Raw genomic sequence first — 24,444 nt, 5'->3', positions numbered from 1 at the left:
ATGTAGAAGATGAAATTAATAAAAAAAAAATTAAATATATAGAACAGGATGATGTAGACAAAGGCATGACTGTAATAGAAAAGAATTAGGAATGTATTTTGTTAGCGTTACGCGGAAACGCAGACCATTGAAGTCAGAAAGAAACAAGGAAAGTGCATAAAAAAAGGCACGTGTATATTTGGACGGCAGAGCAAAACAAAAATGACTCAGACATGGCAGAGTCAAGAACATGACGTCACGAAGTGACGTTTCTGATCTCTAACAATTCCATTCATCCATTACCATCATCAATAATCTCTCACCCTTTCTTTCAGTATTCTCTGTGTAACTACTTCACATATATATACCCACATGCACACACCACTTCATTCATCTTTCTATGTTCTAAACTCAGAGCTTGGTGGAGAATTGAACTGCATAACAATGGATCAGCTTGGAATTCAACCCTCTTCAACCAAGGTTGAAAGAAGACTCGTTGAGAAGAACAGAAGAAACCAGATGAAGATCCTCTTCAACAAACTCAACTCTCTTCTCCCTAGCTACAACCCCAAGGTTCTAAAGCTTCCTTCTTTTCTTTCCTTACCAACTTTCGTAGAGTTTCATGTTCCAAAACCGACAATACTTGAACATACCTAGAATAGTTAGGTGTGTGTTTTGAATATGAATGATGTTATTGATTTGGGTTTTGATGGTGATGACGCAGGAAGCATTGGCACTGCCTGATCAAGTGGATGAGGCAATCAACTACATAAAGAGTTTGGAGGCGAAGGTGAAGATGGCAGAAGAGAAGAAAGAGAGTTTGCAGGGTAGTAAGAAAAGATACCGTGGTTGCTTCTCCAATAATAACAGTGCTAATTTTGCTGCAACACCACTCCCAAAATCTCCACAACTTGAGATTCAAGAAGTGGGTTCTTCCCTACAAGTTGTTCTGACTACAGGGATAGGTAACCAGTTCATTTTCCATCAAATCATTCGAATGCTGCATGAGGAGAACATAGAGGTTAGAAGTGCCCATTCCTCACTCGCTGGAGACTCGGTGCTTCATGTTGTGCATGCTGAGGTATGTTTTGCTGTTGTTTAATGATGTTTTTCGTATTAATTTGATGTGTTCTTCTTAACATATGTACAGTCATATCTTATTACTCTAATATTGAAAAAAAAAAAAAAACCTGATGGGTTTATGCAGATTCCTCAATCTTTTCTTCAATTCGGAGCTACCAAAGTAAGTGAGAGGTTGAAAAGGTTTGTAAATGGATCCTACAGTGACGTGGAAACACAACACGAGTGGTGGGATTTTGATATTGGTTCTGATGATATCTGGAGTTTTTAGATCTTATGTATTCATCAAAAGTTTTGTAAAATATATGTAGAAAATAACATTAAAAGATAATATATATATATATATATATATATATATATATATATATATATATATATATATATATAACAAGTTTTAAGAGAATTTTGGTCTGTGATAATTTCCGCTGTTGCAATAGATTTTGACCGGAACAGTATAGTTTACCAGCTATTATTAATAGAAACTGCAACCTGCAATCTGAATTAAGAATTTTAAGAGAAAAAAATTCTTACAAATTAAATTGATATCGATGAGCAAATTAAAATAGTTGGGGATTGAGGGAACCAATCTAAGATCGGCTAGGAAATAAATAAAATGGTTGAAATAAGAGAAATTTAACCATAAAAATTTAAGAGTTTCGGAACTGTGTGTATTTGCTGACAGTTCACACAGAAGAAGATGCAGCTGAACCCTGATGAGTTCCTTTGTGAAATATATCTTGTTTCTCTTTTGATTCATTTGATTTTGAAATGTTAAAACTTCACATATTGTAATAATAACTAAAAGAGTATAGTTATAAGAAATTAAATTAACTCAACAGGAAAATAATATAACTTGTTGTAATTCAAGGTAGTCTTAAATGGTTTAGGGTGATATAACACCTATTACTCTTATATTTTATGGTATACTCTAAATTTCTAAACTCTTTTGTGCTTAGATCCTTCTAATATCTAGGGTATGGTCATGGAAATTTTGCTAGGTTACAAAAATGGAGCTGACACTTCTATTTGCACTGTGTCCTTTAATTATATATTTATAATGGAAATGTCATAATTTCTTTAAACTTTTCCGATACCATTTTGTCAAGAGTTATAGAGAAAGAGAAACCTGTTGAGATGTGTGCATTATTCCATTAACCCTAAAAGAAATACTGAAAATATGTATTGCACAGATATATTTAATTATAGTTTTAAAAATATGGTCTAGGGGAGAAATAGAGGAGAAACTGTATGTATCTTTATTTTTACCAAGTTATTATATTTTTATATTTAACATTTTTTGTAATTTACCTTTTTCCTTTCTTTTCATCTCTATTTCTTATCATATTATTGGTCACATTAATTAGTTTATATCTATATTTTTGTGTTAATTTATCGCTCTTTCACCAATCCATCCAATCGAATGAGGTGTATATGTTTTAAAGTTTTTCAAATTCACTACATTATTTTCTGCTGGTTGAGTTATATGTTTGCCAAATTGTTATTTAGTAATGACTATTTCTACTAAATAAAAATTAGTTTTATTTTTGCTTAGTTTATTTTGGTACATTAAAAACCATTTTATTAGAGTTGTCAAAACGGGTCATCCGGTCCGTTAACCACTTAGTGAACCAATCCAATCTGGTTAACTTATTAGCAAGCTTAGACACTTCGAATCCAATCTAACCCACGATGGGTTGATGGGTTAAATGGCTTAACTCACTTAATTAAAAAAATTACAATTTTTTTTTTCAATTCTAAAAAAAAAACTAAATTATAATTTTGATTAAAATCTAAATAAAGTTAAGACATATTATAGGTTCATCGAAGTTACCTTTAACTAAAAGAAAAGGTATTAAAAGCCAAAGAAAAGTGGCAATAAGTTAATAATTGTGACTTTGGTGTGTCATTTTACTTTTTGAATTTTTTTTTATACATTTTTACACGTTGTATTTGTTCTAAATATCTATATAAAGTTGTATCATTCACTTTTACGCCAAAAATGAATCAATTACACTAGTTTAGAGAAAGAATTAGAGAGAGAAGAACATTTAAGGTTTTCATTTTTTTAATATAATTTAATATTTAAAATTTATTGGGGATTGACGATCCAACCTGACTCACCACATGTTGAATCCGAGTGAGTCGAGTTTTTAGTGAAACAGATTCATTTTTAGCCCGTACCAACATTTGCAATTTTCTTAACCCGACCTTTAATCTGTGATGGACCAGGTTGACTCATTGATTGGAATCTATTTTGATAATTCTACATTTTATGCGTCATAAAAGTTAATACATTCATGTCATATACCTAGTAGGTGTACAAACCTTATATATGCATTGGAGAGATATCATTTGTTAGTCATTGCTATTATTGGTTAAGATTTCAATTGTATTATTCCTATATTAAAATTTTTAGTTCATGTCGTATGTCATATGTTATATATGCTTAATGTTTTTTTTTTTTATCTTTTATGATTTTAGTTTGTATATGATTTGTTTATGATTTTGGCATAACATTTTTTTGTAATATTTTCTTTTTCATTATTCATTGATAACATTGAAAGTAATTTATTAAAAATTTTGATGCTAAATAATCACAGAAAATCTTTTATTAATGACTTAATTTTAGAGATAAAAAATAATTATAATTATTTAGAGACTAATCTAGAAATCAATTTTTTTGTAATCGAAACCTAGGTAGCTAATGTTAGTGATCAATTTATAGATCAATTCATAATAATAACTATTTTAGTTACTAATTTAGGGACCAATTATAATTTTTTGAAACTAATTCAGTTAGTACTATTTTTAGTTTATAAATTAATATTTAAATTAGTTATTATAATAATTAATTATTTTTTTCACTAAATTTATTCATTATTTAAAGATTTTCCTATAGTAGTGTAAGAACTTAAGATAACCTTTAAAGAATTAAATCATATATTAAATTTTATAAATATGAAAACTCTCATGAAAGACTTGACTTTTTACAACTCCATAATTGTGTGCCATTTTTTCTACTTTAGCTTTGGAAGTCTTTCATAAAGACATGAAATTATTATAACTGTGTTTTTTCTACTTCGATTCTCCCACACTAATAAAAAAATGTAGAAAAGATTTTGATCCAAGCATGTGTACATGGAAGATGACACAAATATCATGACTTTGTATAGACTTTCAAAGTTATAGTTATGCATCCAGTTAGAATTATATATATATATATATATATATATATATATATATATTGTTTATCAATTTTTTTAATATTCCGTTCATAGTTCCTTTTTAAAATAACTTGTTTGTTGTGAAGGTTTGACTCTAGAAATAATTTAATTTTTCAAAGTCCTTCTCATATATTATATGATAAATACAATCATATTGCAAGATAATTAGTAATCATATAACAAGTTTAGTAAGTATTTTATCATAACAATCATTGTTTCTCCTTAATTAATAATTTAACATAACGATAATTTTTTCCTAATAATTACAAGAAAGTTGTCATTAGAAAAAAAAAATTTATAAATGTTCCTTGTATCATATAAGAGATGATAAAGTTGTGTAATTGACCGGATAAATGATCTCATGATCTGGCATGAAAAAACTTCTTGAAAATTGTTTTCTTCACAATAATAAATTCACGTAATTACTTTGGAATTCTTAATAGTTTTGCATGGGAAAGCTTCTATCATAATAGTGTATCATAATAGTGTAGAATATGATCATTGATATATGTACATTAATCTTTTTTATTATGCTTTATCAATGTATGATTTTCTTCTGGCGGACATATTATCTTTGCAAATTGCTTTGTAGTATACTTATAATATTAATGTCTTCTAGACATTGTGTTATGGTCATAGTGTCTAATCTTCATTTAAGCTTACAATGTATTTGGTTCATTTAAATATGCAGTTCATCTTACACTTTTTTTTTGTAATGTCTTCTAGTGTTTTATGTAACATACACCACTGCAGCAAAAACTTTTTATGTGAAAAAAAAAAGTTTTCTATGTCGATTTCAGAATCAGCATAAAAAGTTCACACCCTATTTCAGTTCTCGATCCACCATAATAAGTCATCATAAAATCAAAATCCAATTTTTGCACTAATAATAGCATTACTAAAAATTCTCATATTACATGAAAATTTTCTTATAAATTTGTTGAAAAAATTTATAAGAAAAAACTTTTTCTTACTATTTTTTGTAAAAATTTTAATTGACAGCTAATTCCTTCGTGGGTAATTATTTTCTACAAAAATATAAAATTCGCAAGTATTTCTTACAAAATTTGTTGCGAAAAGTGTTTTATACAAAATATTTTGCAAAAAAAAATGTTCTTTTCGTAACAAAATTTATATGTATTTCCTACAAAAAGTATTTCAAAACAAAGGAAATATGTGTTTTTTTAGTAGTGTAGTCTATATGTTTAACTCTTTGTGTAATATTGTTTAAACTTTATGTAGTATCTACCCATTCCTACTTTTTATAGACTAATTGGATATTTTGTGTGTTCATCTTGCTCTTCTTGATAATAGTTTTAATTATGACCAAATCTTATTATTATTATTATTTATTATCATAAAAATCATGAATCATTTTAGACAATATATATTCATTGATAAATAATTAGACTATACATTATTGAGCTTTACATCTTTTAAAGTTGTTCAATTCACTAACGTTATTTTATGTAGGTTCATTTGTTATGTTTGACAAATTATTTGTCTATGGGATTTAGTATTGTTTGTACTAAATAAAATTTAGTTTAATTTTTTAATTTTATTTTGGAACATAAACAATAGTTGTATTCATCATAAAAGTGAATATATTCATATGAAATATAAGGACAAAATGCAGATAAATAAAAGTGGGTAACCTAATAGTGTCTCGATTGCAAGATGGAACAATAGGCCCAACAAATAATAAATTTCACTAGGATAAACTCTAACTCATGACTTTGATATCATGATAAGAAGTAAACTTTAAGCCTAACTCAATCTTACAAAACATGCTTATAAAGTGATATTTGCATCCACTTATGTATTGGATATTGATCTTATCTCTAGTCGATGTGAGATTTCTAACATAACTTAACCCTACAAAATCAACTTATAAGATGAAGTTTGCACCCACTTATATACCATAAGTTTATCTTATATCTAGTTGATTTAACAATTAATGTAAGGCGATACCTGAATTTCTAAATTTACTTCGATGGTTGCGAAAATTTAGGTAATTGTTACAACTTAAGGTTAACATTCAAAATTAATTAAGAAAACATAGTTACTTATTTTTATTAACAGTTTTTGTGTACTAAGGAATACCCATTGACATAGCTTGCGGAAACAACTTAAACGAACTTTTAAGATAAATTTTTCTATATAATCACTTTTCATATTACATTTTTTTTTTCAAATTATACTATCAAACATTCTCTCTTTTCTTCTATATTTTTGTTATAAGTATCCTTTACGATGATATCTTACAATATCAATTTTAATTATTGGCATTTTTCTTTAGCTGTTGTTGTTGTTGTCTTCATCCCAAACCTTGGTGTTGCAAAACAATCTAAAATAGATGGATTGAAAATGAATGTGATTAATCGATGTTGGAGATTGAATCCTGAATGGAGGATGAACCGACCTCAACTAGCAACATGTTCTATTGGCTACACTGGTAAGATGACAAACAACACTGGTAAAGACCTCGTCCATTATAAAGTTATGGACCCTAGTGATGATCCTATAAGCCCTAAACCTGGTACCTTGAGGTATGGAGCTTCTGTAATTCAACATAAAGTGTGGATCACATTCCAAAAAGACATGCATATTAAACTCAAAAGACCCCTTCTAATTAGTAGTTTTACAACCATTGATGGTCGAGGCGTTAATATTGACATTGCTGAAAATGCATGTTTAATGATCTTTAAGGTAATCAGTAACTAAATTCTTGTGATAAAATTTGTATGCACTCACATCTTTTCAAATTTTGTTTATAAAAGTTAACACTTTTTGAACAACTTCATTTATTTATTTATTTTAATTTTAGGCCACAAATGTAATCATCCATAACATTCGGCTTCATCATTGCAAGCCTCAAGCTCCAGGAGTTGTGATGGGACCAGAAGGAAAGGTGATTCCCTTGGGTCATGTAGATGGAGATGCAATAAGATTGGTTACTGCTTCAAAGATTTGGATTGATCATAATACACTTTATAATTGCCAAGATGGCTTACTTGATGTAACACGGGGTTCAACTGATGTGACTATATCTAATAATTGGTTTAGAAACCAAGACAAAGTTATGCTTCTTGGACATGATGATGGTTATATAAGAGACCAAAACATGAAGGTTACCGTTGTATACAACCATTTTGGACCTAATTGTAATCAACGCATGCCCAGGTAATTAATTATTCAATTAGTACATAATATACACAAATTTAAATAAATTTCACAATTTTATACTTCCTCGTGAATAAAAAATGTTAGGATTCGTCATGGGTATGCACATGTAGTTAACAATCTTTACTTAGGATGGGTGCAATATGCCATTGGTGGAAGTATGAGACCTAGTCTCAAAAGTGAAGCTAATCTCTTTATAGCACCAACAAAAGGAAGTAAGGAGGTTAGCAATTTTAACTTTTCCATTTCAACTACTTAATATTCAATTAAAAACACATCACAAAAGTTGGATATGTATGTCACTTTACTAATCTTTTATTATTAATTTAATTTGCAAAGGTAACATGGAGAAAAAATAGTCATGCAGATGGAGATGCATGGGAGTTTTATTCAGTGAAAGACGCATTTGAGAATGGAGCTTCTTTCACAATGACAAAAGGAGGGCAGGTGCCAAAACCAAACTATAATGAGGAACAACGTTTTAATGTTGTTAATGTCAAGTATGTGAGATTATTAACTCGTTCATCAGGTGTATTACGATGCACTAAAACAGGTCTATGTTAATAAGTAAAAGCATCTTAATGATAATTTGGCATTAAGTAGAATTTTAGTACATTAAATAATGAGAAATTCATTCCTCCTTAAATGTATTAAAATTGTATTATATCATAAATTTATTTTTTTTCATGAATGTATGACACATTCCTTTCTTATCTATTTTAGTAGAAATAATTTTAGAAAGAGGCATAATAATGACCCTTAACTTCTTATATTTTTTTCATTATTCATTGATAACATTGAGAGTAATTAATTAAAGAATTCTGATGATAAACAATTATGGTTAAAATAATATATATATATATATATATATATATATATATATATATATATATATGAAATTTACAATTTCTAAGAAGACCTTTAAAGAATAAAATCATAAATTAAATTTGCATAATTGTTATTACCAAATAAAAGTTATTTAGCCACTTAAAAAACGCAGTCTCAAATTGTGACTGAAATAGCCATCGATTTACATATGTCTCAAATTAACCACCGAAATAGCGATTAAATGACTTGTTAATGATATTAGTCGTATAGCGATTGAAATAACAACCAATAATATTAGTAGCTTTACCGGAATGCTTTCTATTTTTACTAATGATAATTAAAGTTCCATTTAGTTCATCCAGAGGATAATTAAAGTTCCCTTTGGTCTCCCAAATGACTTATTATCAGTTTTATAACCTGTTATATCAAACAAAATTAATAATCATTTTTGTGTTTTCTAATATTTTGGGGTTTTCTATTTTTATGACAATTTACTATACTAAATTTTTAGTAAATTTGTAATTGATTTTTTTTAATGTACTATATACTTTTATTATTTATCCAATTTATTGGTCGAAGAGAATTGTCTTTGAACAGAAGTTGGGATATTTTGCAATACGATAAGCACAATACAACTACATCTCGATTGTTAGAGGAGGAAGCAAATACTGGACAGGTTCTTCATTTTTCCTTTATCATAAAAAATCCTTTCCTTTTTCTCTCTTGACATATCCTCTTGTGCACATCAAGGTTGCGCCAAGGATAATAGCCTTGTTAACATTGTTTAAGCTTTGTCTTAATTGATTTTATTTAAAATAAATGAAGGATGCTAGTATGTCTTATTTTGGTGAAACTATCAAGTAAAACGCTAAGCACCCATATTCCTAATCCAACCTATATTTATATAATACATTCAAATTGTACAATTTATTAGAAAGAAATTATAATACGTAATCATGTGTTATTTAAATACTAATTTAGATCATGATGGTCTTGACCCACTAAGTAAAACACAAGCACCCGTATTCCTAATCCAACCTATATTTATATAATACATTCAAATTTTACAATTTATTAGAAAGAAATTATAATACTTAATCATGCGCTATTTAAATTCTATTTTAGATCATGATGGTCTTGAACCATCTAATAATTTTTTGTTTTAGCCTTTAAAAACTACATTGTTTATTGTCTTTAAAAACTTTCGCCAGCTAATCTTGAACGCATTGTTTGCTATCTTTAAAAATCTTTACAAGCTGCATGAGTATCATTTTGTTGTTTTACTTGTATGTTGTAAGTCTTTCCTAATCTTAGTTGAGAGATTTTGAATGAGAAATGAACATACTTAGACTATAGGATAAGTAGCATGCCTGTTTATGCCATAGAGGTTGACAAGGGCACCATTGTCCTTCACAATCTTCTTCTAACCACCCTCTCCCTTGTATGATTCCCTTGATAAGTAATTAATTTTTTTTTGTAGTCATGCCAATAGATAAATCATGGATTTCTAAACCCCGAAACACCATTGCATATGCAAATGTGTTGAACATTTTTTTGGATTTTGCTTTTGAACATGGCAATGGTCTTGTCATTAAGTGTCCATGTTCAAAATGTGGATTCAGAAAATGGCAAACTAGGGATGTAGCTCAAGAACACTTTGTTGACATGTGAAGCCAAGGTGGTGTGTCTCATGAAGATTTGATGAAGCTTTTTGAACTACTTAGAAGCCATTACCATTAGAATCAAGCCTACATTGATGAAGATAAGGAGATTTGATGGTATTAATGTTGGTCAAGTCTGGAACGTGTGTTCTCCACATGGATAAATCATTAAGAAAGAGTATTTGATGTTTGTAATTCACATTGTAGACCTTGTAGCATTAATTTGATGTATTTGGTCTTTATTGTGTTTTTTAATCTGTTGAATGATTTTTCAACAGGTTAAAATGTGTCTTTTAATCTGTTTAATGGTCTTTCAACAAGTTAAAAGGTTAGCTGCAATAGTCTAAAATTGTGACTTATTCAATCAGTTGATTTATTTTTTAATCGACTGATTTCACTTAAGTCAAGTGAAATCAACCGAATGATTTGGAAATCAACCTGTTGAATTTCATAACAGTTTGACTATAAGTGCTGTAATTTTCAAAAGAGAGGCAACTTGATCATTTTTTAGCACGAAACTGTTCTAGAAACTTGGGAAATCTCTCTCTCTCTTTTGTAATCATTCAGACTGCAGCTGTTGAAGATTGATCTTGGATCAATTCTTGGAGCTTTTGGCTTGTGTTTGAAGCTTGGAGAAGGTGGTTTGTGGTAGGCAGGGATCTCCAAGCTTCAATATTTGCTTCAATAGAGAAGAAAAAGGAAAGGATTTTTTATGATAAAGGGAAAAATGAAGAACCTATACAGTATTTGCTTCCTCCTCTAACAATCGAGATGTAGTTGTATTGTGCTAATTGTATTGCAGAATATCCCAACTTTTATTCAAAGACAATTCTCTTCGATCAATAAATTGGATAAATAATTAAAGTATGTAGTACATTAAAAAAAATCAATTACAAATTTACTAAACATTTAGTATAGTAAATTGTCGTAAAAACAGAAAACCCTAAAATATTAGAAGACATAAAAATGATTATTAATTTTGTTTGATATAACAGGTTATAAAACCGATAACAAGTCATTTGGGAGACTAAAGGGAACTTTAATTATCATCTGAATGAACTAAATGGAACTTTAATTATCATTAGTAAAAATAGAAAGCATTCCAACAAATTAAACACACTCTGAGCTATTGAACGTTCAAGGAGACTGGTTAAACTTTGTGATCAGGTTACAGTTGGAAGTTTACTTAAAAATGTATGTGACAAACTCAACATAATTCAATAACACAAAATCAAGTTGAATCAATGGTTTCAACATCATACAAAAAAGCTCAAGAATAAACTAGGAAAAGTTAATGTTGCAAAAGCTCATATAAGAGTACTAAATAGTTAATTTACAAAGACAAGTATTTTCTAATTTTGAGCAACCAATGGTACAATAGTTTTTCCTCATTGTTGATTCCTTCAATTTTCATATTGTTTTTTCTGCCACTTGAAAGTATTAAATCAGCAAGTAATAAAAAAAATAAAGGGAGCTATTCTTTGGTATCACCTACATAAAACCAAGTCTCGTAAGGGAGACATTAACAGACCTCATTAACGAAAAAAGGTGTGAAAAAAATAAGACCAAAATATACGAACAAATGGAATGAGAACATGAAAAATATATATTTTAATTCTAAGCAATTGATGTTACAAGATCATTTAATCACATAAAGAATTAGGAAAATCCTCACAAATAGGATGAGTCGATCCTGAAGGGTACGAGTGAATCACAAAAACCAGTGCAGACAAAAAGTGGTGAGACAGTCTCAAAATCATCTATGCCACAACAACGAATATTTCCTTCCCATAATTAAAACTCTAAATCGAACAAGGTTGGAACTTGTGGGCACGAGGTTGGTTAATAACATGAATCTATTAAATGGATTGACACAATTGGATTGTAATACCTACTGATAAACTAGGTTCCATGTCTTTGAAACATTTAATAACTCATATGATGTTATAGTCAGATAAATCATCTCTGCACCTAAAATCATTTAATTACATGTAATTTTTAATGGGTTGGATGCAATTGAAAAAATATGCAATTGATAGAAGAAGTAACAATGGAAGATTAAAAAAAAAAGAGAAATATACCCTAGTATGCCAATTTCCTCTTTGGCATCTCTCTGTACATCGTCAACATCACTTTCCTTGCTGACTGAGATTTGTGAAACAACACAAATTGAATTAGAAAAACAGAACTAGAGTGGCTTGAGAGAAAGGAAGACCGAAGTGGGTTGAGAGAGAGGAAGACCAGATTACTCACTGACTTCAAAGACACAAATCAGAATCAGCACTCTCTTTTTCAAAATAATGGGTTTAACTCCAAACTACTCGTAGACTTACGATTAAGCCAAAATACTAAACAATGATCGGTTTTGCCTTTAATCCAAAATGATGAAGCTTTAAAGGGCGATATCTTTGTGTTCAACTCCAGACTGAGAGGCAACTCTAAGATGTTAACCTACCACCACACAAAAATCAAAATGCACCTCCAAAATGAAAACCCTAAATCAATTTTTTTTATCTTACCAATACTAGACGAAGCCGAAAATTGGTTGAACTAGGATGCCGAAGAATGTCGAATGTGATTTGAGAATATGAAGAAAAGCCAAAATGCGGAAAAGTCGAAATGAAGGAGACGTCAAAATGTGGAAATGCTTAATTGAAAATTAAGAGGGAATTAGTGCTCGGGAAGCTACATTTATTAAAGGACGTAAGTTCAAACTGCCATATTTTACATGTAAAATATTGCAGTTCAATAAATGTCATATTATATTGTAAAAAGTGACAGTTTTAAATAACCACCACATTAAAACTGCCACAATTTACATGATTTTTTGTAGTGTCACTTAATAAAAAACCTTATGTTAATAAGAAACTTTTTTTATTTATATTATATTTTGATGAATATATTGTTTATTTTTTATATTATATTGCTTCTTTTTGGATCTCTTCCTCTCATATCATGTATCTTAAATCTGCTTAGTTTTATTCTATGTTTACATTATGCTTTTTTTTTATTTCAACAAAAGAAGTGTAGCTGAAACAAGTATTAATTTTTTCTTTTAAAACATGACACAATGAAAACAAAATTGGTAATCTTAAAGTGCAGATGCTATTAGTAAACTTGTGACAACCTAGCACACTTTCCCTCAATTAACGGAAAAAGTCATAAGATGAACTTGTTTATAGCAGTTGTGCATCTACAATAGAGGTGAGTTTTTAACTTATTAGGTTGGCATTCACCTTATTCATGCTTAATTTACAATTTATTGTGATTTGAAGATTTTTTTATTTGTATGTCATATCATTACAATTTGGATTTAATGTTTTAGTTTCATTTAATATGGAGTATTTTATAACATGTAATAGAAGATTACATGTTAGTTCATTAATCATATTGAATATGTCATTTGTTGCGGTCGATCTGCATTGATATAAATCCTCAAAGGTAAAAAGTGGATGTATAAAAGATTGGATGGTAATAAACATCTAACAGATGAATTTAGAAAAGGAGTGTATAAGTTCCTACAACAAGTTATTGGTCAAGAAAAGTTAGTAGAACAAGGTGAAATATTAATATGTCATTTTTGTAAGTGTAAGTGTAAACTTTTCAAGTACGCGGATCATGTTGGGTTGGATCTTTACCATAGATACTCATGCCTAATTATTATTCATGGACAAATCATGGTGAAGAATTGTCATGACTTACCTAATAGATGTTAGGAGTTCAAATTATCGAACTTGTGAGCAAATGAAAGAATTAGGTTTATATATATATATATATATATATATATATATATATATATTATTTTGACATGTTTTTAATAAAACTGTGATAGCAGTTGTTTTTTCTCTTTTTTTTTCTCCATTCATCAACCATACTTTACGTTCTTTTCTCTCTTCATTCCACTTTCCTTTCAATAAATTTAAATTTATTTTGTATGTTAATTTAATGACATTACATATTTAAAAATGTTTAATGACATTACATATTTAAAAATGCATGGCGGTATACTATTCAAAATTTATAATATCTAAGAACTTAAGAATAAAATTTTAAATTAAATTTTACATATATAAAAAGCGTGAAATAAAATTACAAGGATTCAAAAACATAAGACATATATGTCATTGCCATTATAAAGCTATTTAAATTTTGTTGTAAAACTAATTTCAACATAAGGTAAAGTTTCCACGATTAATTTCACATGGAAGCCAAAATGAAAGACTAGAGTTTTTCCAACTGAAGAATTGTGCGCCACTTTTTCTTTTTTAGCTTTGGACGTTTCAAAGTCTTTGGGAAAGACTTCAAATTATTTTAGTAGTATTTGTGCTTTTTCTACTTCATTCTTCCACACTAAACAGAAATGAAGAATGCATTATAAAATTATTCTATTCACAACAATAAATTTATGTAGAATCATTCCTACCTATACAAGAAGATTTTAAATAGCTAACATTTTCACTATAGAGCTTCCTCATGGCAAAATCTTACGAACAGGCACGAAATGATTGATATTCATTTACTAATTTAAGGGTGTTGTAAATAGCAAATTATTAAGAAAAAATATTATTGATATCTCCATAGTAAATTTAAGGGTATGTCATTTTTTTCTATGCTGAAATTGTCACTTCATTTATCACATTCAGAACAAAAAGTGTTTACTTAAGCATATTCCCAAGAGCAAAATTACTAATGATAAAATCAAGAATAATATTTTCTAACATGGCTTCTCTGGTAGATAAAATTGTTAAAGCATTAATATTCTTGTGACACTAAAGATCTTAAATCAGTTCTTATAAATTTTAACTTTGAAAATATCCTTTTATATTGATATTACATTAACAAGCACAGTTAGTAGGATCCTATAAGCAATTAAAACATGTGGATAACAAACCCAACTAAAGAATGTCAATAGATATAATTAACTCATCAAGCTAACTCATTTTTAATACTTTCAATTCAAAAAAAATATATCATCTAGATTAACATTGGATAACAGTATACAAGGAAAGATAGTGAACATTATCACAACATTTTCTTAATTCATTATCTTCAAATAAATATTTTCTTACATTTATGTTATTATTAACATTGACATTTAAAAAAAAAACATAGAATTAGAACAACAGGAGACACAACATAGCAAAATTAGAAGATAGGAATAATTCCACATTTTTTTCACACACAGACCCCACTTAATTTTGTTCAATCTTTCCAATATTTTCTTCTCTACTTAACTACCTTCTTCCTCTCATTTCACTTCCCTTCCTATCACTCACATTCCCTGCTATCATACCAAAAGAACCGTAAGTCTATCTGCATAATTTTTCTCTCTGTTTTCTTTCTCTCAACATTTTCCAAAAAATTGGAATAGTTGGTCAGATATCACATTTGAAAAAAATAATAAAGTTGATAAATAACGGGGTTTTGCTTTAAGATTGAGAGGGAATATCAATACGAAGGAAGAGTTCTTTGGGGGAACATTTTCTAGCACCCCTTTTATACTTATTTGGAAAACTTCTAAAGGTTTAATCATGACACTATTTGGTAGGGTCAAGATTATGTAGATTTGTCCATCCTCCAACTATATGTATACAAAAATATTGTAGTTGGAGTTGCAGTCTACATTATTCATGTAAATAAAAATATCGTTAAAATGAAATAGCACTGGTCAAATATTAAAATAGAAATGAGAAATAAAAGTCTTTTGAAACAAGTTATGAAATTTGGTGTCCCAGTAGGGACTATTGGCCTGGGGGCGCTTTGGATCATATAGACATCCAAAGATCCATAAAGACAAAATAGAAACAAGGCAAATCTGGAAAATTTAAGCAGCGTTTATTTGTAAAATCCGAACAACCAAATTGCCTAATCAAAGTTCTGAATATTACCAAAATTCCCAGTTCAACAACCAATAATTTATGAATCACAGTCAGTGCTTTGATTTATAGTGAAACTTACCTGACCCTGACCAAGAAAATGGAAATGATAACAGTCTGTAAAATAAACACAGAACTGACTGATAAGACTAGAACAAGATTACTGAAGGATACCGAACTTTGAAATAGACATGCAAGTCAACAAGGCAATGCCTCCCATTCAAGGATTTCACCAGCAGACATGGGAACAATGTCTCCAAATGGAAATGACAAATAATCTGGTACTTTCCAAGGAGCTTTCCTCAGTTTAATCTTTGACTTATTTCTAGGGAGGCCATAGAAGTCAGGTCCATTGAAGCTTGTAAAAGCCTCCAGCTTATCAAGTGCACCGGCCTAAAATTGCAACAATTTCACAAAGAATTGTAAGACTTAAATCCAAAAACTTTCACAAATCATGCAAAATATGATAACCATACCACATACTCATAATATATATTACCATACAAACACGTGAGAAATTCATGTGAAAATTTGTGATGCATTATCAGATATCATCACCTCTCTAACATACTGTATTACTTGTTTTGCAAACTATAGAAATCATATTTTCGCTTCCAATCACAAAGTTTCATTTCTAACTATTCTCACAAACTCTGCATATTACAATTGAATGATACAAAAATCACCCTTCTGAAATCTACCCAGATGCACATTAGTGAAATGAAGTGCTACCTCTTCAAAAACCTTGGCATATATTGATAGAGCTACCAGGGAGTTGTATATCCCAGCACATCCACATGAACATTCCTTTCTCCGCCTATCATGTGGTGCACTATCAGTTCCAAGGAAAAATCGTTTACTTCCACTAGTAACAGCCGAAACAATAGCCTGTCCTAAATAAGAAAAAGAAAACAAAAATGAGCTAAGATGACCAGGATACGTACAGTTTCTTAACATTATCAACGTGATGATCCTTATCCCTAGGGACATTTCCTCAAAACTAACTCACGAATTATTATAGATAAAGACCGAAACGCTTCAATGGTACTGTGTAACACGTACTGTGCTACACTCTGCAATTAAAATTTATGAAGTACAATTGTGTTTCTTGAAAGACCATTCAATGCACTTCAGAACATAATTATCTTTTCCAATCAAATCAAATAGGCTGATTAATTTAATTAACATAGTGTAACACCAAGAAAATTAAAAAAAAAAAAAACTCATAATTTAAATTATTTCATCAATCTTCCAAATTCGACTGAATCATTAGTTCAAATTGTAAACAGTGGTATAACACCTGGAAGATGTTGAAATTTATTAGATTGTACAGAATGGAAAACAAAGCTACGTACTGTGGATCTCTCTTTTGAGCACTGGAAGACAGTAATTGTGAGGCTGTAAACCACCTTGGAACAAAGCATTACGATTAAGAAGAAGATGTTGCGGTGTTACGGTTGCTGCTACGAAACCTTACAAATATAGCAATTCATGAGAATAATTTTAAAATTAACACAATGATAAATTATCTTTTCCTAGAAATTTAGTTAGTTACCTTCTTTGCAAGACTCTACAAATTTAACAGCATCTGCAGTAGTAATATGCTCCATCACAACCTTCAGCTGTGGAAGCCTTTGAACTAAAGGCTTCAAAATTGTTTCAATAAATACCTTTTCTCGGTCAAAAATATCTACGTCTGAATTTGTAACCTCTCCATGAACCTGTAATGTAAAGTGATAAGTATAACGTAAACTTATAAGTTTTACATATTAAATAAAGGGCAAACATAAAGAATGAAGCATGCCACTAGCCACCACTGACTACCACAAACACCAGCCAGTTCATGGTTAAGTGAACAAGAGTTGGTAGATGTTTTCAAAGGGGACTTGATAAAAAACCGGTATCCAACATAGCACCTAGTACATGCATTCTATTAAATGGTATAAAATAATTCATGAAAAACGTGACATATTAGAAGTGATTTGAATTAAGAAGGCAAACATGGAACATAACAATGAAATACATTCTTAAGCATCAGTATAAGAACATTAAACATTCACACACACACAATTGGGGTGGGGAAAGAAAATGTAAAGAAATAAACAAAAACAAAAACCACAAACAAAAATAAAATTTAAATTACCAATAATGGTAAATTTTGCTCAACCATTTCCTCGAGAACAGAAAAACAATTTCCAAAAAGATCTGTAACACCGTCTTGGGAATTCGTAGTGGCACCAGCAGGATACAACTTCACACCATACACAAGTCCACTTTTTTCTGTCAATGTAAGTAGCATAATCAAGAATTGTACTATGATAAAAGGGATTGGGAGGAACAAAGCCAATAGATGACTAAGGAGGGTGCAGTCTAATCAAATGATAAATGAACATATATTATCATGACCTCATGGCCCAGGTTAAAGACATTTGTTACAGGATCAAAGATGATGTGTTAGACAATTGCATGCAACAAATATTATACTGATCAATAAGAAGTAAAAGAAGATGACAGAAACCTCGTTTTAACCAGCTTAAGAACAAAACTTACATACATATAAATATAAATACACACAAATTAAAGTTACGGATAAATTTAAGACTTTTTTCTGTTCATAGGTAATAAATATTTTTTAAGTAGTGCATCGTGCTAATTAGACTCACTTGCAAGTTTAATCTCATCAGGCGTAGTCAAGTCTGTGAGGTAAAGTGTCATGAGAGGAGTGAAGTTGCTATCTCTAGGTATTGCTTTCAAAATGGACTCTCGATATGTGACAGCGGCAGATGTGGTAGTGATGGGTGGTTTCAAATTTGGCATCACTATAGCCCTTCCAAAATTCTTAGCACTGTAAGAGCAATAGTCTGAATCACTCTTGTGAACTTTAATGTGAATGCAATAAACAAAATGGATGGCATGCTATACAGAAATGTACAGTACAAGACTTTCTCACATTGACCCCAAAAGATTAGGAAAGAGTAAAGTGTCAACAATATCAATAATCTTATCCCACTATGTAAAGTCAGCTAGACAGATCACGCAATGCAATTATTAGGTTCAAGCAAAAGCTAAATTTAAGGATAATATTCAACATGAAATCCCTCTTAATAATTTCCTCCAATGTATTTATTGCTCTCCCTCTGGCCCTTTGAACAGGGCTTAAAACTATGTGATCTATTCTCCTCAGCCTCAAGTGGCATTTGAATGTCCAAACCACCTTTATCAATTTTCTATCATTTTTTCCCCGGTAGGAGTCAAACCAAATCTTCCTATCATTTATGTCACTCCTTTTGTTTTGCCCTTTTAAAGCCCAATATTCACTGTCATAGAGCATAGGTAGTCTAGTCATCTTGCAGTCCAATAAAACTTTCCTTTGAGCTAGAGAGATACTTAACAGCCTCAAATAAACCTCAATGTCTTTCTCCCTTTAACCAGCCGTTTTGTATCTTGTGTGTGAAATCACCGATAGCTTTTCTGTTATATGCTATCATTTTGTAATATACTAGATACTGAAATTTAGAAATTTGCACCATGAAAGTTTCTAATTCTTACCTCTACATCATTTCTTGTTTACCTCTTACAATATAGCAAGGCATACCTCCTAAAATAGTACAGTACCATTGTGGGTTATTTTAATAATGCAAGCAAAATGACCTGTGAGGGAGAACAGCTTCAAGAAGAGAACCATCACGAAGGTGAAGATGCCAATCATCAGGTTGTGTAATAGTGAGCTCCATCTTAAAGCTGGTCAACCCTTTTTTATTACAGCCTTAATACCTGTAACAGAAGGGTAAAAAAAAGAGCACTAGTGTAATTAGTGTCAAAGAGAGCAATAAATGACAAAAGGTTTCACCCTTCCAGATAGAGGAGGTGATGATATTACAGTCCAACCCAATACATCTTAAAACCTTCTGCTTGGTTTTCCCAATTTCATAAAAAATATTTGGACAAAACGAAGCAATTCACCTTGAATAGTGCTTGAAAGGCCATGCTGAACAAAATTCAAACAAAGAATGAAACCCAAAGGAAAGTCAAACAATACTAAGAGCTTGGAAAATTAAGAGCAACATCAACAAATAGTCAAACGCAACCTATATAGTTGTAACGAACAGCCAAACACATCGTGCATAGCAACTTGTAAAAGTCAAATGCTCATCAAATCTATTACTTACAAACAAATACCAGGAAAATAACCAACAACAGGAAATAACTTCAACATTGAAATTCATCCTCAGATAAAAATCCAAATAGAATAACACAACCGGCACAATGCAACACACTATAGCAAACAAGCAACCAAACATCACAGATAGAGCAGAGAACGAACTATAAGAAGAATAAAATGGCTGAGCATCGTACTATTCCCGAAACAAATCGTTTCTGTGCCTGAATAGTACACGAAACGAACTTCAGTCGCGTTAATCGTATCCGTACACTAATCGTGCAAGTCTGCAAAAACGCTAAAAGATGTTAAATCGTGCAATCCGCACTCCTCATCGTCTTCTTCAAACACAAAAAAACCTAAATCATCTTCTTCTTCACCCAAAGGCTTCTTCAAACCAGACCAACCCCCCACCAAGACTCACAGCCGCACGGTCTCCAACCAGAACCACCAGCAGCGTCGCCGTCCACCTCTGCCAGCCTCACCGGCGTCGCCGCGGCATCCATTCCCTCCCCAGCTCCGGTTCGTCACAGAACAGCACCAACCAAGTCCGCCGCTCCACCTCCGCATCGACCAGCCAAGGCCGCCGCAACGCGCCGCCGGCACGGCTGGCGCCACTCTTCCTCTTCGTTGCGCGAGGGTTTCTCTCTTCCGAGGCTACTTGGCGCTCCGAACCACGCATCCTTCATCGCCGGGAAAGTAATTGACGCAGCCGCCGCGACCTCCGTTCAACTCCGCCAAGGCAAATCGGAGGTGGTTGGCGCCTCCACGAACCTCCTGCCACACTAGCCAGTGCTAGTCTCTCCTTCACTGCCACTCAAACTTGTTTTCCCCCTCTCTCGATTAATTTTAGCATTCAGGTTATCTGGCACTGTGAATCTATGTTTTGAAGGGAAGGGGAGCGAAGGAAAAGAAATGCGAATGCAAAGTATCCAATACAAAGGGGAAGGAAAACACACACTGAAGCAAGAAGTGGAAACGGATAGAACAAAATAGCACTGCCTTGTAATTCAAAACAAAACTAAGAATAAGAGTTATATATGATTTTGGATAACCTGTGCTTTCTGTTCTTCTTGGTGGTGATCTTAGTTTGCTCTGTTGTGATTTCTGGTAACGAAGATGAGAGTTCTGTGTGCGTGGAAGATGATTGGAAATGCTGGTTAATGGTCGAGGGTTATGAATGAAGCTTGTGAAGAGGAAGGTGAAGACAGGAGGTTGATGGAATATTTTGAATGGAGAGCTTAGTGTTGTTGAAAAAGAATATGATTGCTTACAAAAACTTCTGCATCTCTGAATACAGTGTATATAATAACTACTAGCGTTTTTAACAATGCGTTGCACGGGACTTTTAAAAAATAAAAAATATTTTATTATATAAATTTTAATTTCGAAACAATTTCTGGAATATAAAAAACAATTTTGAAACATCAAGGTTACTTCTCGATTCAGAAATACTTATATATGTAATTGAAAATGTATTCTTTTATATCTTTTAGATAGATTATTTGGAAATATACATTTAATCCGAAAAATATTAAAAAATAAGGAAGTAATAGTCTTGGTAAGACGCAAGAAAAGTTGTTAGCCCATTTATTATGAATCTAAAATATACGAAAACAATCTTTGGAAATAATTCAAATACTCTAATTTTATTTGTCGACACATTCTACAGGTTTTTTTTTTTGTAAAAACACATTTGAATATTATTGAAATAATCCTTTATTCGTTGACACATGTCTATTTTAAAGGTTTTTTAGTCAATTACTGTGTACATAAGAAGCTTTTTATGTACCCTTCGTTAGTTACTTGTCTATTTGACTGTTTTACTCTTCCTGTTCAGCTTCCTTTTCATTTTCCTGTCCAAAGTCATTGACATATGTCTTAAATAAAGGGCTTTTGGTCTTTATGATATTCTTTGAAGTTTCCCGCTACAAGGCTGATACAATTTGACTGTGATTGTGCATTTAATCCGTGATTGACGTTGGGCAAGAGAAGATTACCAGTCTTCTTCTCCAGGAAGCCAAGCTATTTCCATTCTTCATTCTTCCACCAAAGGGCATTTTGAAGAGCAGAAGAAAAGCCTTCCTGTTGAAGGTTAGTTCTGCTTCTTCTTCATGAAAGTTTGTATTTTTTGTACTTCTAATGTGTTAATAGGGTATCATCATGGGTTAGTAGTATTTGAAAGTCAAAAGGTTAAGTTTTTTTAAGTTGTGTTTGTTCTTCTTGGTGGTGTTCTTTATTTATTTTTTATTTGTGTGTTTGGATTTTTGAATTTTTGTCCTCTTGGGTGCTTAAGTTTCATTTTTTTTCTTTATTTTTTGTGCTTATTTTTCCATTATCCTGTTTCAAAAATCGTTTCATCGGTCGTGACACGGGTTTGTTGTGTTTGCAAGTTCCAACAAAAAGGAAAACGACGACAATGAGCAGTGGTGGTTCCTTTCGTGACCGATGATGTTGGAGAGATCGTGGTTCTATGGCAGTAGTGGTCCAAAGGGGAAGAGAAGAAAATCCTATCTAATTAAAATAAGGTTTGGGTTGGTTGTTATGAAAATCCCTTTTTATTTCGTATTTGTGTTTTCTTAGTTTTGGACAATGGTGTTTGGTGCTTGGTTTCTCTACATTTGACCATATATGTATTTTAGTGTTATGTTTTTAACATTTGTATGTGTTCTTTAGTTAATCATTTGTGTTGGTCAAAGGTTTGTTCTTTATATATATATATATATATATATATATATATATATATATATATATATATATATATATATATATATATATATATATATATATATATATATATATATATATATATATATATATATATATATATATATAAACTCCATTTCAACTTTTTTTCTAGCGATTATCAACGACACATTAATGGTGTTTGGCTTATGCATAAGAGTATGTAACCTATATTTCAAGCTATGATTCCAAATTATTGTTCTTTTAGTAGGTATACATTTTAATTATCTTTATTGTACTATTAACAAATTTGAAAACTTTTGAATATATATGCATTTAATTTGTTATTATAGTTAATTTTTGCTTTCTAATAATGTGTTTAGATGTTTCATGTAGTATATCAATTTCATATTGTGGACTTTTGATGGTGATGGTAGTTGGTATAACTTCTGATATTTAACTTACTTTAGTTAAGTTACTTGGTATTCAAATTGTTTGTAAACATATTTAGGTAGAAAAATGATTTCATTTTGGTATTCTTTTTTAATATGTTTTGTCCTTAAATTTGGTACCAAAAAATTCACCATTTCTCTCATGTTGGATTAGTCTAGAGTTATTTATTGATATCATTGTTGTTTTTAAGGTGGAAGGGAATCTTATGTGGCTAAAACTAATGAATTGTTTTGCTTCTTTTTTTTATACATCTAGCAGTGGAGGTAATATATGAATAAGATTTCGTTGATCACATAATATATTGAATTTTAACGTTGGTGCTTGGGTTGGTTTTTGACATCCCACGTAGTTTTTGGATTTGCTTGGCAGGGAAATGTGGGAACATTTTCTATTGGAAAGAAAAGATGGATTCTCCTTATTCTACTCAATCTAGCTATTCTTGATTGGTTTAGTTATTGGTTAACATAATATCTGATGTTGTCATAGTTGAGATTTATTTATTGTTGTCATAATTGTTTTGTAGATGGAAGGAAATGAAATTGGTATGGTGCAATATGGTGCAATATGAACAACCCATACTGCATTAATTAGAATGTAGTGCTCATACTTTCTTACTATGGTATAGGAACATTTAGATGAGGCAAAAACAAATTACACCACCATAGCTTGTGGAGATACAAGAATGAAGGCAGGTGATGTACCTCTTCCTTGAGTTTTTGTTTTTTCTATCATGTTTTTTTACATCTCATTTGATGTGAAACATATACTTATGCCATTGTTCAATGTGATCCATTTTTGTTGACAATTATGTTGTAATGCTTGTAGGCTAGATCCTATACCATGTCAATGCCATACAATGTTCAAATAATATAAGATTTTACAAAGCATGGAAGCACGAGATGTAAAACTTGGAATTCGAGTTCCTGAAGTCAATTGATTAATTTCTTTTGTTGAATTATTTTGTTTAAAATGACTTATATTAATTTTATACTGTCACAATTTTCTCTGATGTTAACAAACGGGACTAGAACTATGTAAAGCAGCGACTTTACAAAGGGTAACTATGTGTACCGTGTTAGATGGAGCTATGCTAAATCTTGGAAGGAATGAAAGAACGATCTTTAAGGTTATATATTTTGTATAATAGAAAATATAAAAAAAAAAAAGGTTATTTTTCTTTTCTTGGTAGCGTAGAAAGTGAAAGAGAAGAAAACTTTGAATGAAACTGAGAGATACTTTAAACCGAGGATTGAGATGTTGTAACTAATTTTTGAGTAAAATTATATTTAAGATTATAGTTATTTTTAAAATTGACT

At 30.8% G+C, this 24,444-nt stretch overlaps 3 protein-coding genes across 4 annotated transcripts; 2 read left to right on the top strand and 1 right to left on the bottom strand.

The window, feature by feature from the left end:
• The first annotated feature begins 367 nt into the window (after positions 1-367).
• LOC114170573 (transcription factor bHLH162-like) lies at positions 368-2,362 on the top strand. The gene is made up of 3 exons (XM_028056080.2): positions 368-552; positions 704-1,060; positions 1,187-2,362. Exons 1-3 carry the CDS (start codon positions 424-426, stop codon positions 1,328-1,330), a joined length of 630 nt encoding a protein of 209 aa, XP_027911881.2. The 5' UTR covers positions 368-423; the 3' UTR covers positions 1,331-2,362.
• A 4,174-nt stretch (positions 2,363-6,536) lies between these two features.
• On the top strand, positions 6,537-8,030 carry LOC114168408 (putative pectate lyase 4). The gene is made up of 4 exons (XM_028053204.1): positions 6,537-6,992; positions 7,111-7,466; positions 7,554-7,689; positions 7,806-8,030. Exons 1-4 carry the CDS (start codon positions 6,537-6,539, stop codon positions 8,028-8,030), a joined length of 1,173 nt encoding a protein of 390 aa, XP_027909005.1.
• A 7,741-nt stretch (positions 8,031-15,771) lies between these two features.
• PYR4 (pyrimidin 4) lies at positions 15,772-21,295 on the bottom strand. Of its 2 annotated transcripts, XM_028055848.2 has the most exons (8): positions 21,046-21,295; positions 19,483-19,605; positions 18,495-18,676; positions 17,975-18,111; positions 17,387-17,552; positions 17,187-17,303; positions 16,564-16,724; positions 15,772-16,224 (listed from the first exon to the last, which is right to left on the bottom strand). In XM_028055848.2, exons 2-8 carry the CDS (start codon positions 19,563-19,565, stop codon positions 16,030-16,032), a joined length of 1,041 nt encoding a protein of 346 aa, XP_027911649.1. In that variant the 5' UTR covers positions 19,566-19,605; positions 21,046-21,295; the 3' UTR covers positions 15,772-16,029. The 2 variants fall into 2 exon arrangements, with proteins under 2 accessions (XP_027911649.1, XP_027911652.1); XM_028055851.2 differs by lacking the exons at positions 18,495-18,676; positions 21,046-21,295.
• Positions 21,296-24,444: the final 3,149 nt, after the last annotated feature.

The sequence above is a fragment of the Vigna unguiculata genome, chromosome 11 (assembly GCF_037176805.1).
Source record: "Vigna unguiculata cultivar grain cowpea cultivar isolate G323 ecotype 2 chromosome 11, ASM3717680v1, whole genome shotgun sequence".
Classification (NCBI taxonomy): Eukaryota; Viridiplantae; Streptophyta; class Magnoliopsida; order Fabales; family Fabaceae; genus Vigna; species Vigna unguiculata.
The sequence above is the reverse complement of the archived record's forward strand: the minus strand, read 5'-3'. Positions and strand labels throughout refer to the sequence as shown.